Genomic DNA, 18,142 nt, shown 5'->3' with positions numbered 1-18,142 from the left:
ATTGCAAGCGTGGTAGAGTTTTAAATGGCCAAACGGTGCAACGTGCCGCTGGTTTGACTTAAAAGCTATATACATGGCAGCATTTTAAGGGGCATTTTTTCCTACATGGCAATGCCTCCTTAATTGCAAGAAAAGACTTCTGCTATTATATATAGTATTTTATATATATATATATATATATATATATATATTTCAATATCATTGTTATTCATGTCAATATTTTTCATCCAAAATTTAACTACATTAAAAAAAAATGTTAAGATTAAATTGACACATTTAAAACGTTAAAACCAAATTAACACCCACGGGCCACAAACTTAAAGTTAGGAGACCAAATATATAATTTACTTTATTTTTATTAGACTTTAAAGCACACAAAAGTCAGGTGCGTTATTAATATTAGCAATATTTTTAGGGAATGGTTATTCAATTTTGGCTGCCTAACTCAGCCCGCCATTAACGGAAATGTATGGCTTTGGAACTAGCTATTTGTTGTCGGTGTACAATGTCAAGAATATAAAGTAGTAAGCTGTCACAACTCGCTGACAACACAAACACAGGGAAAGGAGAGAGAGAGTTGAAGATGAGCAACAATACAGATACAGTGCCTGAATCTTATCCAATGAACAGCGGAGATGGCACTAATAGTTATACCAAAAACTCCTACTTCCAGGTTTCTTACAATTTTATTATCTATTTTGTCCTATTTCTTCCTCTCTTCTTATCTTATTTGGCTGTTGTGTATATCATCTGGTAATGAATTTTTACCTGCCAAATAATGTGCATGCTAATAAATCTCTGGGCTGCAACATGTTGCCCCCAAATGGAAGAAACCCTTTTAACAAATAGAATATATTTAATTTATTTTTCCTGCAATGTAGAAAAAAAAAAAAAAATATATATATATATATAGAGAGAGAGAGAGAGAGAGAGAGAGAGAGAGTTTTTGGTTGGATGCAACATTACACCACATAATATTTTTTTAATTTGATGCAAATTTTAACAAATTTGTAATTGGATTACATTATCTTCATATATTCTCTATATTTGCAAAATTTTAAGATGATCAAATATCTATTTTATCAATTAATTGTTTAAATTCAAGTTTTTGTAATTTAAAATAATACGTAAAAGAGGAGTTTATGAATCAAATAATAAATAACACCCGATTAAGATAAAAATTAATATATATATTAAGAACATATAGAACGTATAATTCAATAGTGAGATTTTCAAAATATAAATCTAATAACAAAGTATTGGACGGTATAATATTACTTAGAGTTATACAAGATGTAATATATATATATATATATATATATATAAAGACACCTCACCTGGGAAAAGAATTAAGGCCTTTATTGGCAATAGAATACATTGTTTATCTATCTAATAATATAGATAAATAAAAACTTATCAAGGCCCAAAAAATATTATCAATATATTTAACCATACTATTGATTCTTGTATACTTGTGCATATGTTAATAATGACATGCTTAACTTAGTGTCTATTTGGTATTTATTTATTTTTTTAAAAAGTTGGAACATGGTCTTGAAGGAAATATACAAAGTGAGCTGAGATTTTTTTTTTTTTTTTTTAAATTTTTGGATAAATTTGTTTTGAAGGCATAAATTAGTAGGAAAGTGTCCTATTTTGTAAGCATTTTAGGTAGAGTTTAAGATATATTTTTACTAAGTTGTCCCTAAGTTTTGTCCTTGTTAAACATAGGGTCTAAGAGTATTTTTGAAATACATAAAAGTACAATCCAGATAAAGGAATCCTATTATAGATAGTATAGATATATAATAATAATTGACATTGAAAATAGTCGAAAACTACTATGATTGACATACCTACTATGCAGAGGGCAGCTACAAATGTTGTGAAGGCAAAGATTGATGATGTAATTGCAGAGAAGCTTGATGTAAAAAAAAATTCTTCTACTTCAGAGAGCACATTCCGTTTAGCAGATTTGGGATGTTCAGTTGGGCCAAATACCTTCCTTACTATGCAAAATATAATAGATGTTGTGCAACAGAAGTACCAATCCCAAGGCCTTGCTTCTCATATGCCTGAATTTCAAGTGTTCTTCAATGATCATGTATCCAATGATTTCAATACCCTCTTTGCCTCTCTCCCACCAAGAAGGTCATTCTTTGCAACCGGAGTGCCAGGGTCTTTCCATGATTGGCTATTCCCTGAATCCTCTCTCCATTTTGTGTATTCATCTTATGCACTCCAGTGGCTCTCTAAGTTGCCAGAGGAGTTGCTAAATAAGAACTCTGCTGCGTGGAACAAGGGGAGGGTTCACTATGCAAGTGCCCCAGATGAAGTAGCTCAAGCTTATACAGATCAATTTGCTAAGGACATAACAACCTTTTTAGATTGTAGGGCTTAAGAGCTTGTGGTAGGTGGACTAATGGTGCTTATCATACCAGGAATTCCCAATGGGATTCATCGTTCTAGTGCACCAACAGGAATGATATTTGATTTCCTTGGACTCTGCCTCATTGATATGGCAAAGGAGGTAAGCCAGCAATCAATTATTAGCCTCTATTTCTTTTTGCACTAGAAAGTTTTCCAGTCAAATAGGTCACTGCAAGTAATTTAGTGGACTTACACTAAATGTCAAAATATGAATTTAGAATTTGGACCTTAAAATACAAAATTATGTAGAACTAAAACTTTATATGTGTCTCTCTCTGCAAAACTCAAAGAATAAAAAACTTTATATACTCGTCTGATAATAGAAATTTGCTAGCAGCATGGAGTACTAGAACTCGTCTATAGAATGTACAAGCAATTTGTTTGGAAAACAACATAAAAAGAAAACCACTTCATAAGGTTCTCTTTTATAGGGGTTGGATGTTCTCACTTCTTCTAGTTATGCTTTGTTCCAAGAACAATTTTTGTTCCATATATGTAAAAACCAAAAGAATTATATTAGTGATACTATAAATTTTATTACATATGCCTTGCAAACTAATGTGAGTACAAATCACAATAATTCAAACATTTATTTATTATGTTTTTGGAATAGCACCAATCGCATTCACTACTTTGTCAAGTTGTAAGCCTTTTGTAGTAAAATTGGTAATAATTTTAGTATTTCCAAACCAAAATACCTACTTTTATCTTTCCAGGGATTAATTATTGAAGCTCAAGTGAACACCTTTAACTTGCCTGTGTATGTTGCCTCACCCAAGGAGATGACACAGCTGGTGGAAACAAATGGGTGTTTTAACATTGAAAGAATGGAGATAACACAACCTGGGGCAAGAGTGGACGGCCTCAGTGGCCAGGCATTGACAAAGCACCTAAGAGCTGGCTTGGAGGGTATAATAAGCAAACATTTTGGAACTAAAATTATTGATGAACTATTTGATCGATTCTCTAAGAAACAACAAGAGTCTTTCAACCTGTTGGAGTCAAAATACAATGTAGGAACTCAGCTCTTTATGGTTTTGAAACGCATATGATGCAGCTTTGGAAGCAAATGTAAGACCTCTTATTATATCACAAGTTTGCATATGTATCAACACAACACTAGTTATTTCTGTTGAAAACTTTGGATAAGATGGTTTAATTTATTTATTTAATGACTCAATAGTTAAAATGGAGGAGAAGAGATTTAAACCTTGAATGTCTCTATTGAAAATATCGTGAGGTTCTAACTAATTGAGATATAAAGCTCTTGGCCACCAAAGAATTAGGGTTAAAACAATAATAAGAAATCTTTCTTTTCACAAGATACAAGTTGATTAATTAAGAGTAACACTCTCTATTCTGATTGCAATCAATAAATGAACTAAGACTTATGAAGGATCAACTTGGAATAATCATCTAAGTATGAGTACTAACAACTTACATCCTCAAGGAAAAACATTTAAAATATTGGTTGGAGGGGTAGAAAAGTGGAATGATAGAAAATGGTAAAGAGATAAAAAAAAAAAGGGAGGATAGAAGAGATATGGAGGTGTTTAGATTTCTAGTTTCCATAACTCATAACTCAAAAATGGTGGGACCTATGACTCAAAAGCTTGTTTGGATTTCAATAACTCTGTTTCCAGCTTTTGTTTCCATTACTCAATTATCTGATTTTTGAGTGATGAGTTATGAAAACTAAAAACACATTTTAGCTACTTTCAGTTTCCATAACTCTATTTTCAATGGCATTTTTGTAATTAAAATTACATATGGGTCCCACGGTCAGACTTTTTGCTCTCTCCAACAAACTTTATCTTTTTTTTTTTTTGGTTGTTGTCTTTCGCGAGTCTGGGACACACCTCTCTCTATTCTCCTCTTCTTCTTCTTCTTCTTTTCTTCTTTTCTTTTTCTTTTCACATTGGTTTATGGGTTTGGTTACATTTTTTTTCTATTTTTTTTTTCCATTCCTTTTCACCAGTTTTTTTTTTTTTTTTTCCTTTTCACTTGGTTTCCATTCCTTTTCTTTCATCTCAAGTTCGTTGAAGTTGTTGCCACTGTTGATGTCAAAGTTGTTGCTGCTATTGATGTTGCTGTTGCTACTGTTGTCACTGTGGGTTGTAACGGCGGTTGGGACGGTGGTTTTTTTTTTTTTTTTTGGGTTTTTGGAAAAGAAAAATACTAGATGAAGAGAAAAGCAGAGAAAAACAGGGGAAAACGAAGAGAAAAGTAGAGAAAAACGAAAGGGAGAGGCAGGGAAAAGAGAGAGAGAGAGAGAGAGAAAAAAAAAGTCAACTGACATTGGGTCAGTGTGTGGATCCCACAAACAATTGAAAAATATTGAGTGATAACAAGTAAGTGATGGTGCCAAACGGGGTGAGGTGTAGGGAGTTGGGTATTTTAAGTGATGAGTGATGAATGACGGAAATTGAGTGAGGAGTGATGAGTGATGAAAAAAAAATCAAAACAAGGCCGCTGTTTGGATTTTAAGTTTCCATCACCCATAACTCTGTTTCCATCACCCATAACTCAAAATATGTGGGTCCCACTGCTAAGTAGTGTGTTTGGCATTGTTTCCAGTTTTTTTTTTTCCATCCTAATACACCTAAGAATATCTCAACAAAAAAATAAACAAAACCTATTTCACGTTTCTCTAAAATCTCAATCCCTCTTCACCTCCTACATCTCCAGCCAATCCTCGCCAGACCAACGTTTACCGCCACACTACCTCACTGGACTTCCGTCTACCGCTGCACTACCTCGTTGAACCTAGGTGATTTGTTCTTGTCCTCAACATTTTTTGGGTTTCGCTAAAAAAATCTCAATCCCTCTTCAGGGATGATTTTTTTTTTTTTTTTTTTTTTGTGGGTTTTACAGAAGCCCATAACCATTAATATGAACAATTACGAGCTCTGAACATAAGTTGGAGTGACCACATATAATAGCAACTAACTCAAAAAGTGCAACAAGTCGAGAACTGAATATCACTTGTTATTAAAAGGAAAAAAAATGCTCTCTATAATGCTGGAAAGTGCAACAAAGTTGCCTCGGCAATTTCAATCACTATGTATAGTATCCCATTAGCATATCTGGAAAACCATGTAACTAGCATCATCATACAATTTCTATTTTAAAAATAAATCTGCGAAAACCACCAGAAGCAGAAGCATTGGCTCAGATTCTAGGGTGCAAGGTATCCAATCTACCTTTGAAACAATTAGGACTGCTTTTGGGTTCTAAATTTAAATATAAAAATATTTGGAATCTCATACTTAAGAAGATGGTCTTTTTAGTTTAGAGTCATAACAAGTGTAAAACCCAAAAAAAAAAAAAATTGTCCCTGAAGAGGGATTGAGATTTAGCAAAACCCAAAAAATTTTTAGAACAAGAACAAATCACCTAGGTCCGACGAGGTAGTGCGGCGGCGGATGGAAGTCCGGTGAGGTAGTGTGGCGGCAAAAGTAGGTCCGGCGGTGAAGAGTGATTGAGATTTTAGGGAAACGTGAAATAGGTTTTGTTTATTTGTTTGTTGAGATGTTATTAGGTGTATTAGTATGTATTGATTTTACAATGAGTTTAAGTAAAAGTCTGATGTGGCATGTCTTTATTAGCTGGTGTAAACCAAGGGGTTTACACCCCATCCTTATTGAATTTAATCTCAAATGAGAAAACATGAAGATTTTTTATTGAGAAAGTTTGTCATTGGATTTTTGGACACAAGCATAGCTAAGAATGCAATGATAATCAACTACTATATGAAGAATAACTGGGAATATATATATATATATATATATATATATAGCATATGGATCTTTTATTGGAATAATTGTCCTTTTATTGTTGGAAACAAGTTGTTGTAATTGGTGTTAGAGCATCCATATCAGTGGATGCAAACTTATCATCTATTTTGCACAAAAAAAACTACTTTTTCTATTTTATACACATATTTTTACAAAACACCCACATTAGTCCATCTATTATACAACATATTTTATATAAATAATATTTTTATATTCTTTTTTAATATTATTTTATCTCCCATTTCTTTTTCCTATTCTTCCTCTTCTTTCTTCTTCTTTCTTTTTCCTTATCTCTCTGTCATTTCCTCTTTCTTTTCTTCCTCTTCTTTCTTTGTCTTTCTCTCATGGTAAAAACCCAGAAGCACCATCACAAGCACTCCATCAACACCACAACCATCACAAGCACTCCATCAACACCACAACCATCACAAGCACTCCATCAACACCGATCTCCGTCAACCCACAAAACCCAGAAGCATCACTGTAAAGTTGTGATTTACAACTATGTTTTATGTTGACTTTATTCCTAGACAAAAAGTGTTGTAATTGCTTTAATTTTATTCCTTGTATTTTGTGGGATTTTATTGTATTGGGTTTAGTATCAAGTTTGTGAAGAATCAGTGGATTTTGCAAGAAGTTCGCGAGAAGCTAACCCACGAAAGAGCCACGTGAGGAGCACATGTCTAGAAGCTGAAGAGTCGTGCCAAGCTGTCATTTTCGTGAGTGTCTTGCAGGTAAGGCCTTCCTACGAAATAGTTGCGAAACATTCTACCTGGAGGATTTTTATGTGTGACTTCCTTACCCTTTACTCATACTATATATATCCTTATTACCCACAAATGTAAAGGAGGCCATTCAGAGAGAAAAACCCTAGATAGGTTTTCTACAACACACACCCATCTTTTAGAGAGAGAGCTACTCATCCTTAGTGAGTATTCATTGTAGCCTCTTCTCCTTCCCTCTCCTATTATCATATCTTGAGAGGAGATTTGTACCCAAACACAATTCACACATTTTCAGTGTAGTGAGTGTTTTTGGTGTTGTTGGGAAGCATTTGAAGAAATCAAGGATGACAAATGCAACATGGAGCTTGTTACGGTATTCGGAGAGCTAGACAAGACATGGTTCCGAGAAGTCTTGTTGGAGTAAGAGCTTGGAGGGCTTAGGTACAACAGATAGATTAGGCTTGGAAGGTCTCTTGCTAACCTATGTATCCCAACTGATTGTCTAGTGGATCGATTACCGCTTGGAGGGCAGTGGAGAGGTTTTTCGTCAAGTTCTTTGGTTTCCTCTTTGATAACACATCGGCGTGTTATCTGTGTTTGCTTTCTTCTTCCCTACTCTTTTGCATTTCATTTTACTACTGTGATTATATGAATATGTGTTAGAGTAGTTTGTTTGTTTATCCGCTTACATTTACACTATTCCGCACTTATAATTAAGTTAGTGTAAAATCTATCGAGCCGCAACTTTTTTTTGGAGATCTAAATAGCTCTTGTGTTTTTAACACATTTTCGAGTTTTCAACCACCACAAGCACTCCATCAACACCACAACCATCACAAGCATCACAAGTACCACAACGCCTCTCCAATCCACCGATCTCCACCAAAACCTAGAACCGATCCACATTACCGTTCCACATCACCTCTCCAATCATCGATCCACATCACCGATCACCAATCCAAATCGCCTCTCCAATCCATGATCCACGATCACTAATCACCGATCCAACGATTTTGTTCCAATGGTTGATTTTGTGGTTGATTTTTTATTTTCGTAGTTGATTTTTGATTTTGTGTCTATGGGAGCGTGTGTATCAGAGGAAGAAAGAACATGATGAGGGAGAGAATGCGTTAGTTTTGTAGAGGGAGAAGAGAGAGAAAAAAGGAGTGAATCAGAAATTATTAAAATATTAATAGCTCTTGTATATTTATGCACAATTTTACACCCACTGATGTAGGTGTTTTTTTGTTCAAAATGTGTAAAATCAATTATTTTTTCTATTTTGCAAGATTTTACACATACTAATGCTAATTCTCTTAAAAAAAAACTACCGTGACCAACAATCACGCTCTTCCATAAAGTTAAAACTTGAAAGCCCACAAAATTCTATAAAATGGGGTAACTTGTTAATATTATTTCTAGCGATTATTTGTAGGGAATGGGAGTGTATGGCTTTGGAACTAGCTATTCTGCACCAGAGTATAATGTTGAACTAGTTTAAAGAGAACCATTTTAAACTTTTCATATATCTTTATATTAGGTGTGAATTTTGAAAATCTAACCGTTAATTACATGTTCTTATTTTATCCTTCATGTTTGTAAAATTTCAAGAAGATCAAAGATCAATTGCTATATTATCAAACAAATGTTAAAATTTTAAGTTTTTGTGATCCAAAATCATGTATAATAAATAGGTTATTAATCGAATAGTAAATAACATCCAATTTGAACGAAATTTGATACATATGTTAAGAACATAAGGAGCATGAAATTTAATGGTTAGATTTCTAAAATTCACATCCAAAAAAGATATATATGAGAAATTTGAAGAATTTTTCTCCAAATTAGTTTAGAGAAAAATTTTATTCATTTTCTGTTTCTCTTTCCATTTTAGCTCTCTCTCTCTCTCTCTTTTTATTTATTTATTTTTATTTTCTTTTTTAAGACGATTGAGAAGAGCAGGCCTGATCAGGTCTCTCAATCAGTAGCTAGTAAAAGGAAAATCCCGTGTATTTATTTTTCTAGTGTCCATATATCAGGTCTCTCTCAGTAGCTGGAAAGTGATATCTGAAATGATATATACCCAATTCGACTCAGGCAGGCAAGTCAAAAGCATTCAAGCTTTAATTCAGCCTTGAATTAGGCACTTCACTTACAGCTATGGTACAGTGGTAACTTATATAACTTCTTCACAATTTGGCCTATTTAACATACTATAAAATGTTTCATTTTGGTTTCCTAATTTTTTATTTGTTGGTATGAATTTTATTTTTTTCGCTTTTAATTTGGTATGATTGAGGGAAAAGTTGGTTTAAGTTATTTTACAGTGAATGTCAATATTATTCCCAGTGGTGCATTTTGAGGCCAATATCCTGCACAGCCTCTCCCTTCAACTATATCCAAGCTACCAATATTTGGACCTTGTATTGTTATCTTTATCAATCTTTGATGTTTGCAATGAAGGATTCAAAAAAGTTAAATTGGTTTCCCAATGATGCAGCGTGACAAACCACTGAAAACTGGGGGGGCCAAAAAAAAAAAAAAAAAAAATGCGTTTGGTAGGGAATTTTTTTTAGGAGTGTTGGGTTACCTTTCTCTCCCTTCAACTATATCCAAGCTACCAATATTTGGACCTTGTATTGTTATCTTTATCAATCTTTGATGTTTGCAATGAAGGATCCAAAAAAGTTAAATTGGTTTCACAATGATGCAGCGTGACAAACCACTGAAAACTGTGGGGGCCAAAAAAAAATAATGCGTTTGGTAGGGAATTTTTTTTAGGAGTGTTGGGTTACCTTTCTTATTTTAAAGTGTTTGAACACTAAATTTAGAGAACTCCTCCTATTAGTTTTTAGTTTTCAAATAACATTGTACAATAACATTTTTATAAATATGTTCAAAATTGTAGGTCCCACCTGATTAGACCACATGAGGGAACCTTTTCTTTCTTCAAATATAATAATAATAATAATACTTTTACTATATTTATCAGCTTTAAAATATATATACACATACATACCAAATATACAATTATATTTTTTTTTCACATTTTAAAATATGTTATTTAAAATATAGTATCAAATACATTATTTGCATTATGATTACTTTAAATACTTGTTTTTACAACACTTTAAATCACAATTTTCACATAATTTTGAACAACAATATTTAAAATTTAGTAACAGATCTTTTATTCAACCATCAGAGACTTTACCAGTTAAGCTAACCGAAACTCACAGTTTTTAAGTAACTTGTTAGTTCTAGCTATAGTATACTAATAAAACCAATAAAGTAATGGTGATTTAAAATAAAATAAAAAACATATAATCCCGTGGGACAATGTTCTTGTAAAAGAGCCCATAATTTTAGGGTCAGATAATGATTGTACATGTTACATATTACTATAGACCACATAAGCATTATTCCAAAAAAAAGAAAAGAGAGAGACTACATAAGCATTGACAACGTCAATGTCAGATTCCTTTCAATTACCGGGCAAAAATTAGAAGAGGAATAAAATAATATATTTTCCCGTTTATGTGGGTGGGTCCGATGTCAAACCAATCCTCACCTTTCAACCAAACGAGAAAATATAAATGAGAAAAATATTAAGAATTTTTAATTGAGAAAGTCTAACATTGGATTTTTGTACAATAAAATACTAGGGACATAAAAAAAAAAAATGTCCACAACTATTATCACAAATTGTTCCCTGGTGAAATGTGAATGATTGAGGTCAAATGATAAATCCACACTTTTATCAATTACCACTTATCACGTGGAGAATTATGTCAAAAATTGTGAAATATTCTTAACATTGTTTGGTTCAGTAGAGTCAATACTGTACCATACCTGTCGGTACAATTGGAATTTTTCATACTGACACCTTGGCCGGTTTAGAAAAACTGGAAAAAAAACCGGATACCAGCTGGAAAAAGAATACCGGACGATAAAAGAAAAAAAAAAAAAGGAAATTAAGTGATTAACAGTAAAAGATCTTTTACCATGTAACCCATGTTACCGCCATCACCAGCACTGTTCCAAAAGTAATCGACCATTCATCTTCACGGCGTTCACGCCCATCCGCTTCTCTTAGTTTTTAAGTTTTTATTCCTGAAGGCTTTTTAGTTGTTTGTTTTGTGGTGACTTTTAATAGTAAAAAACTAAAAGTAAAGGAGGTTTGCTTTTTGTTTGTAATTTGTGGCAGTGTGCCTCTGACACACCCACGTGAATTATTATAAAATTTTTAGATTTCAAATTTGATTTTGATTTTTTTTTTCCTCTAATGCAAAGAAGTATCAAACGGCGTTTTAACTTTTAATAAGTGAAAAAAGTTTTTGTACTGTCAAACTTTACTGACTGTGATATTATTATTATTAAAGAAGTAGGAACAACAATTTTCTATTATTATTAATATTACTTAGGTCCGTTTGGATACAATTGAAAACTGAAAAATACTGTAGCGAAATAATTTTTAAATGTGTGAATAGTATCGTGGGACCCATTTTTAATGAAAAAATTGTTGAAAAGTGAAATTTATGGGTCCGTGAACAGTACATGATGTGCTGTGATTGGTAAAAAAATTTGAAAAGTCAAAGTTTGCGGCTACTATTCATTGAACAGTGCATGAACAGTAGCCGCAACACTCAAAATGCTCAGAAACGCGTGAAAAAAAAAACACAAAACGCAAACGCAGAAGTTTTCATCCCAATCCAAATGCATTCTTAGTTGAAATTTTAACTAAAGATTAACATATTAAATGAGATAAAAGATTTATAAATTTAAATTTTTTTAATAAATTATTTGAATTTTGGTTATATATATATATATATATATAGGATTTTGTTAATATGTGTCCTTATGGCACATAATAATTTTCATTTTTGGAAAAAATTTTCTTGAGAATTGAAAAAATATTGACAGCTTTTTCAATTCCCTAGAAAATGATTATAAAAATAGATAGCTTAATGTGTACCCTTAGGATACACATTAACCGGACCTATATATATAATAGCGGTAAATTCAAAACGATATATCGATATCGAAATATCCCGTTCCTTTGGCCAAATCGGTACGGCCTCCGATACGAGATTAACTCTCTTAATTCGGTTGGACACAAACAAGGTTGAGAATGCAATGAAAATTAATAACTACTTAAGGAATAATTAAAAAAAAAATGCTAACTGATACTTTTAGGATAATGATTAACAATCTATTTAAAGAAAGTTTTTATGAAAAAAAAAAAATTAATATTTTAATAATTTTTTTTATTTATCATGAAATTAATGTCAAAAATTTTATAAAATAAATTATTAACAAAAGTCTTAAATATTTCCATTAACATGACTCTCAACAAAAATCAGTACTATATCAATTTTTTATTGGAAAAGAGAAGGATCTGTCCTTTTGTTTGTCATAAAAAATAAATAAAAAAATAAAAAATACCCTCTTACATAAAATGTTTTATGTGAACGCTCCTCCTTAAAGTCAACACTTGAAAGCGCACAAAATTCTATAAAATCAGGCGCCTTATTAACATTATTTCTAGGCAATTGTTATTAAATTGTGGCTGGCTAACCCAATCGTTGTCAGAGTACAATGTTAAGAATATAAAGCAAATAGCTCCTATCAGCTGGCATAACTTGGTGAGAACACAAGCGCGCACGCACACAGAGAGAGAAAGAGAGAGAGAGTTGAAGATGAGTAACAATACAAACATGGTGCCTGAATCTTATCCAATGAACGGCGGAGATGGCAGTAATAGCTATACCAAAAACTCCTACTTCCAGGTTTCTTCAATTTTATTATCTATTTTTCTCCTATATCTTCCTCTCTTCTAATCTTTTTTTATTTTATTTATTTTTTATTTTTATTTTTTAAGAACTAATCTTCTAATCTTATTTGGCTAGGCATGTTGCATACTAATGTGTATATCATTTGGTAATGAATTTTTACCGGCCGTATAATGTGCATGCTAGTAAATCTCTGGGCTGCAACATGTTGCTATCAAGCCCCAAATGGAAGAAACCCCTTTTAACCAATAGAATATATTTAATTTATTTGTTTTGCAAAGAAAAAAAAAAATTATATATATCCATAAATTGAAGTTACACATAATATAATTTTAAGAAATTTTATACCTACTGATATTTTTTTAATTTGTGTAAATTTTGACAAATTCATTGTTAGATTTCATTATCTGTTCTCCATTTTTACAAAATTTCAAAATATCAAATATCAACAGCCATGTCATAAAAACTGTTTAAATTTGAAGTTTTTATAGATTAAAATAATTCATAAAAGATGAGTTTATAGATTGAATGATAAATAACATCTGCTTAACATGAAAATTAGTATGAATGTTAAGAACATATAAAACTTGTAATTTAACGGTATGATTTTTAAAATATGAATTTAATAACAAGTTATTGAATGATATAACATTGTTTAGAGTTATACTACATGGAACTTGAAATCAACCCATGTATACCTTTATTGGCCAATACAATGTGTTGTTTATTTGTCTAATAATATAAAAAGGTTCTAGTGAAATTTTTTTTTTTTTTTTTTAAATTTATCATTTCTTCAAATGTTGTGTATTCTATTGACGTGTTTTAGTCATAGTTGCCAAAAAGAAAGAGAAATGCTGCCAATAAGCCAGTGGATTCATTTACAAAATCAATTATAAGTTTATAACCACAACTTAAGACCATACCAATGATTCATATTGTATACTTGTGCATATGTTGATAATGACATACTTAACTTAGTATCCATTTAGATAAACCTAATGTCCATCTGGTATATCTTATTTTTCATTATTTTTTTTTTTAAAATAGGGTTGTTTAAAAATAGAAAAGAAAAGAAAAACTATATGCAATAAAAAGTGACATTTAAAAAAGTCGAAAACTACTATGATTGACATACCTAGTATGCAGAGGGCAGGTACAAATGCTATGAAGGCAATAATTGATGATGTGATTGCGGAGAAGCTTGATGTAGAAAAACAAATTTCTAGTTCAAAGAGCACACTCCGCATAGCAGATTTGGGATGTTCAGTTGGGCCAAATACCTTCATTGCTATGCAAAATATAATAGATGCTGTGCAACAAAAGTACCAATCCCATGGCTTTGCTTCTCATATGCCTGAATTTCAAGTGTTCTTCAATGATCATACATCCAGTGATTTTAATACCCTCTTTGCCTCTCTCCCACCAGAAAGGCCATACTTTGCAACTGGAGTGCCAGGGTCTTTCCATGGTCGGCTATTCCCTGATTTCTCTCTCGATTTTGTGCATTCATCTTTTGCACTCCAATGGCTCTCTAAGGTGCCAGAAGAGCTGCTAAATAAGAACTCTGCTGCATGGAACAAGGGGAGGGTTCACTATGCAAGTGCCCCAGACGAAGTAGCTCAAGCTTATACAGCCCAATTTGCTAAGGACATAACAACCTTTTTAGATGGTAGGGCTAAAGAGCTTGTTGTGGGTGGACTAATGGTGCTTATTATGCCAGGAATTCCAAATGGGATTCCTCATTCTAGTTCAGCAACAGGATTGATGTTTGATTTCCTGGGACACTGCCTCATGGATATGGCAAAGGAGGTAAGCTAGCAATCAGCTATTACTTTTTGCACTAGAAGCTTTTCCAAGTCAAATAGATCACTGCAAGTAAATTTATTGAACTTATACTAAATGTCAGCATATGAACTTAGAATTTGTTAAACTTAAACTTTTATATATTCATCTGATAATAGAAATTTGCTAGGACCATGGAGTACTTTAACTGGTCTATATAATGTACAAGCAATTTGCCTGGCAAACAACTTAAAAAGAAAACCACTTCATGAGGATCTCTTTTGTAGGGGTTGGAGTTTGTCACGTCTCCTAGTTATGCATTGTCCCAAGAACGATTTATGTTCCATATGTGTAAAAATGAAACTAATGATGTTAGAGATAATATAAATTTTGTTACATATGCTTTGCAAACTAATGTGTTTACAAATCACAATAATTCAAATACTCATTTATTATGTTATTTAAATAGGACCAATTGCATCCACCACCACGTCAGGTTTTAGGCCTTTCCAAGTAAAATTGGTAATAGTTTTAGTATTTTCAAACCAAAATGCCTACTCTTACCTTTGCAGGGATTAATTAGTGAAGTTCAGGTGGACTCCTTTAACTTGCCTATTTATGTTGCCTCACCCAAGGAGATGACGCAACTGGTGGAAAGAAATGGGTGTTTTAGCATTGAAAGAATGGAGATGACACAACCTTGGGCAAGAGTTGATGATCTCAGTGGCCAGGCATGCACGATGCACCTAAGAGCTGGCATGGAGGGTATAATAAGCAAACATTTTGGAACTGAGATTATTGATGAACTATTTGATCGATACTGTAAGAAACATGGAGAGATTATCGGCCTATTGGAGTCAAAACTCAATGAAGGAAATCAACTGTTTATTGTTTTGAAACGCATATGATGTGGCTTTGGAAGCACATATAAGACTTCTTATTGTCACAAATTTGCATATGCATCGGCACAAATTTTATTTCATTGTCAAAAAAGAAACTTTGATATTAGCTACAAATAAAGGTCCATAACAATAGGGACTTGACCACTTTTTATATTTTTCTATAAAAAATAAAATAAAATAAAAAAACCTCTTTTATATGAATAATGTTTAGTAAAGTCATAACTTAAAGAGGAAAAGTAACAACAATTGAATGTAATGCTAGTGGCAAGTGCAAACAATGCTCTAATATCTTCAATTCATTGCATTGTAATGAAAAGAATTACACTCAGAGTTCACAATTCAATTCATCACTTGGTTGTGCAATTCAATACAATTGTTTGGAATAAACATGAATTGAAATGGGATTCATTTTGTGTGAATAAATTACAAATATTTTTGGAAGGTGGTACAGTGTAAAAGTAAATTAAGATGGACTAACATCAAAGCAAATTTAGGGAAGATAGGTGTGACCATGCGACTGAAACGTGGTATAATATTTTTCACAACTAGAAAAAACATTAAGCAAGTTGTGATAGGTGTTGACAACTTGCCATACACGTAGACATCATGCCTCTTAAGTCTTATCATATTCTCCTAAAGTTGGAATGAAGTAGCTGGTGTGTCATGCCATCAACCATAATCCTGTACTTTAATCACCAACTCTTTTCAAGTAAAAATTCAGCCTGCAGGGTTGACCGTTGCCAAATATAATGAGAGCTTCAAAACCACTACTGTGGGTCAATAGCCTCTATAAAAGGAAGAAACCATAGATATATATAATAAAATGATCAACTTAGGCATTTACATCTTACTAAACTGACATAATATTATACTCAGTTAAAAGAAGCAAACATCATGTACCAAAGTTAAATTCTGGACTTTCTATTTACATTATTACATACACATGATAAGAAGGAAAGTTAAGCTATAGAGATCATCAAAAGTTCAAGAGGGGACAACAAATGCAAATTTCTCAACTCAAACGCAATCCACGACTGAACTGGTGTTCCAGAGAAGACAGAGCCATCCTTTTTCTCGCTTTTTCCTTCTTAATGTGGACCAGCTTGTCATAAACACACCATGGAAAGCTAAGGAAATGATCTCGATTCATACCCTCATTGTAGGTACCCCAATAACTATAATGATATGTGACATGGTACCAAGCTGAAGCTTTTGCATATACATCTTCAGCTTCAGAATCTAAATCACTTCCCTTCTCATTGAACCAGGCCCTAGCTTCCTTTCTCAAGGACTTTACAGCCATAGTAATTGCTTCCGCATCTCTTCTCTTAGTGAAAGACTTGCCCATTCTCATGATATTCCCACTCAGTATTTCAGCCTCAGTTTTGATGCCATAATAGTCCATCATGTTTCCCAACTTGTAATCATAATTTCCCTTGTAATAAACAGCATCATCAATGAAATCCTCAAAGCCATCAACTTCCATATCAGAGTCATATGACTGCATTGCAACTTCAGCAGTGAAGGACTTAAAATAACTAGTATTTGGTGTAATGTCTTTTACCTCCCGGAAAAGCTTTCCAATCACATTTTCTGATATATAGGTGGGTTTGTCAGGCTTCTCCATGAAATCTGGATAATCTTTGACATGAAGTTCATGCGGTATTACAGCTGGTACACCAGTTTTCGGAAAGTCAACAGCAATTGAAAATAGCTTTGCAAGCTCTATGCAGGAATTACTCATTGCTTTTGTAGGCTCTTTATCTGCAAATGCTGTGTGGGCATTGGAAATAATTCCTATGCTGTCATTGACAATGTAATTGGTAAAATACTCCTGGACTTCCTGTAACAGAAAAAATAAACACCTCTTATATTGGAATTTGTGGAAAATAGAATCTTTTTAAGTTCTAAGGCATGAGGTTAGAGTTAAAATTGAGCAGAAAATTAGAATTCATTGAATTGACAATACATTATGGCATATACAGAAATGCAACTCATCAATTCAATGCTTTGAAGGATTTTCATGGAATTCCAATTCATGTAATGCTGAACAAACTAAGCTACTACACAGCCAATATTTGAGTTTCCATGCTGTTTGTATATAAAATTCTGCCTCTCTAGTACAATTTTTACTATGCTTAAATAATACATAGAAAGGCTTGTATAAAATCAAAACCCAAATAAAGTGTTAAATAGTTCCTATTTTAGATGACCAAAACAGACAAATCCCTCAACAGATAAATATAAGACAAATCTCTTGACCAAACCCACAACTCCACAACACAGCTTCGAAAGCCCCACCATGCCAGGGCATCATTGGCAAGTATAAGGTCACTTATTAAACAAACAATTATGTATTGGCTATTAAACAAACAATTCTTTTCCTTCTTTTCTAACTCAAACATGTACCTGTGATTCTCAAGTCCTTCCTCTGCAGTAAATCGTGCCTATTAAGTGGGGGACTTTGATTGTCCCTAAAAATAAAATGGTGGTGTAACTTTCGGAGAATTTTGTGTGATAATTGGAAGACAAATCTTTGTCTATTAAGTTAGTGCGATATTGGGGTTTTGGGTTAGTAAATGATTATTTTGTGTTTGGGAGGTTCATATGTGTATATAGTTGTAATTTGTAATTCATATCGTTATAGTAGATTTTGGTTGGGGCAAGAAAAAATAATTAGTTCCAGGAAGCTAATACATAAGAAGAAATGCAAA

At 32.8% G+C, this 18,142-nt stretch overlaps 1 protein-coding gene and 2 pseudogenes across 2 annotated transcripts in view; 2 read left to right on the top strand and 1 right to left on the bottom strand.

Moving 5' to 3' along the window:
• The first annotated feature begins 566 nt into the window (after positions 1-566).
• Positions 567-3,526, top strand: LOC115979301 (annotated as a pseudogene).
• An 8,934-nt stretch (positions 3,527-12,460) lies between these two features.
• LOC115981638 (loganic acid O-methyltransferase-like) lies at positions 12,461-15,509 on the top strand. The gene is made up of 3 exons (XM_031103920.1): positions 12,461-12,741; positions 13,891-14,553; positions 15,099-15,509. The coding sequence occupies exons 1-3, from the start codon at positions 12,652-12,654 to the stop codon at positions 15,432-15,434; spliced, it is 1,089 nt and encodes a 362-aa protein (XP_030959780.1). The 5' UTR covers positions 12,461-12,651; the 3' UTR covers positions 15,435-15,509.
• Positions 15,510-16,358: 849 nt separating this feature from the next.
• The window catches only part of LOC115979699, a 34,638-nt pseudogene continuing 32,854 nt past the window's right edge, over positions 16,359-18,142 (bottom strand). Inside the window, exon 5 of the transcript XR_004089157.1 lies at positions 16,359-17,271. The product of XR_004089157.1 is annotated as an RNA-dependent RNA polymerase 1-like (transcript). The remainder of the gene's footprint in view (positions 17,272-18,142) is intronic.

This window comes from Quercus lobata, chromosome 3 (assembly GCF_001633185.2).
Source record: "Quercus lobata isolate SW786 chromosome 3, ValleyOak3.0 Primary Assembly, whole genome shotgun sequence".
Lineage (NCBI taxonomy): Eukaryota > Viridiplantae > Streptophyta > Magnoliopsida > Fagales > Fagaceae > Quercus > Quercus lobata.
This window is presented reverse-complemented; position numbering and strand designations above follow the sequence as displayed.

What these genes read in the sequence shown, in the direction of transcription:
- LOC115981638 (XM_031103920.1), top strand. Translation starts at nt 12,652, where the DNA reads ATGAGTAACAATACAAACATGGTGCCTGAATCTTATCCAATGAACGGC. An exon ending in CCAAAAACTCCTACTTCCAG is followed by an intron (nt 12,742 to 13,890) that starts GTTTCTTCAATT and finishes CCTAGTATGCAG; the next exon opens with AGGGCAGGTACAAATGCTAT. An exon ending in TCATGGATATGGCAAAGGAG is followed by an intron (nt 14,554 to 15,098) that starts GTAAGCTAGCAA and finishes TTACCTTTGCAG; the next exon opens with GGATTAATTAGTGAAGTTCA.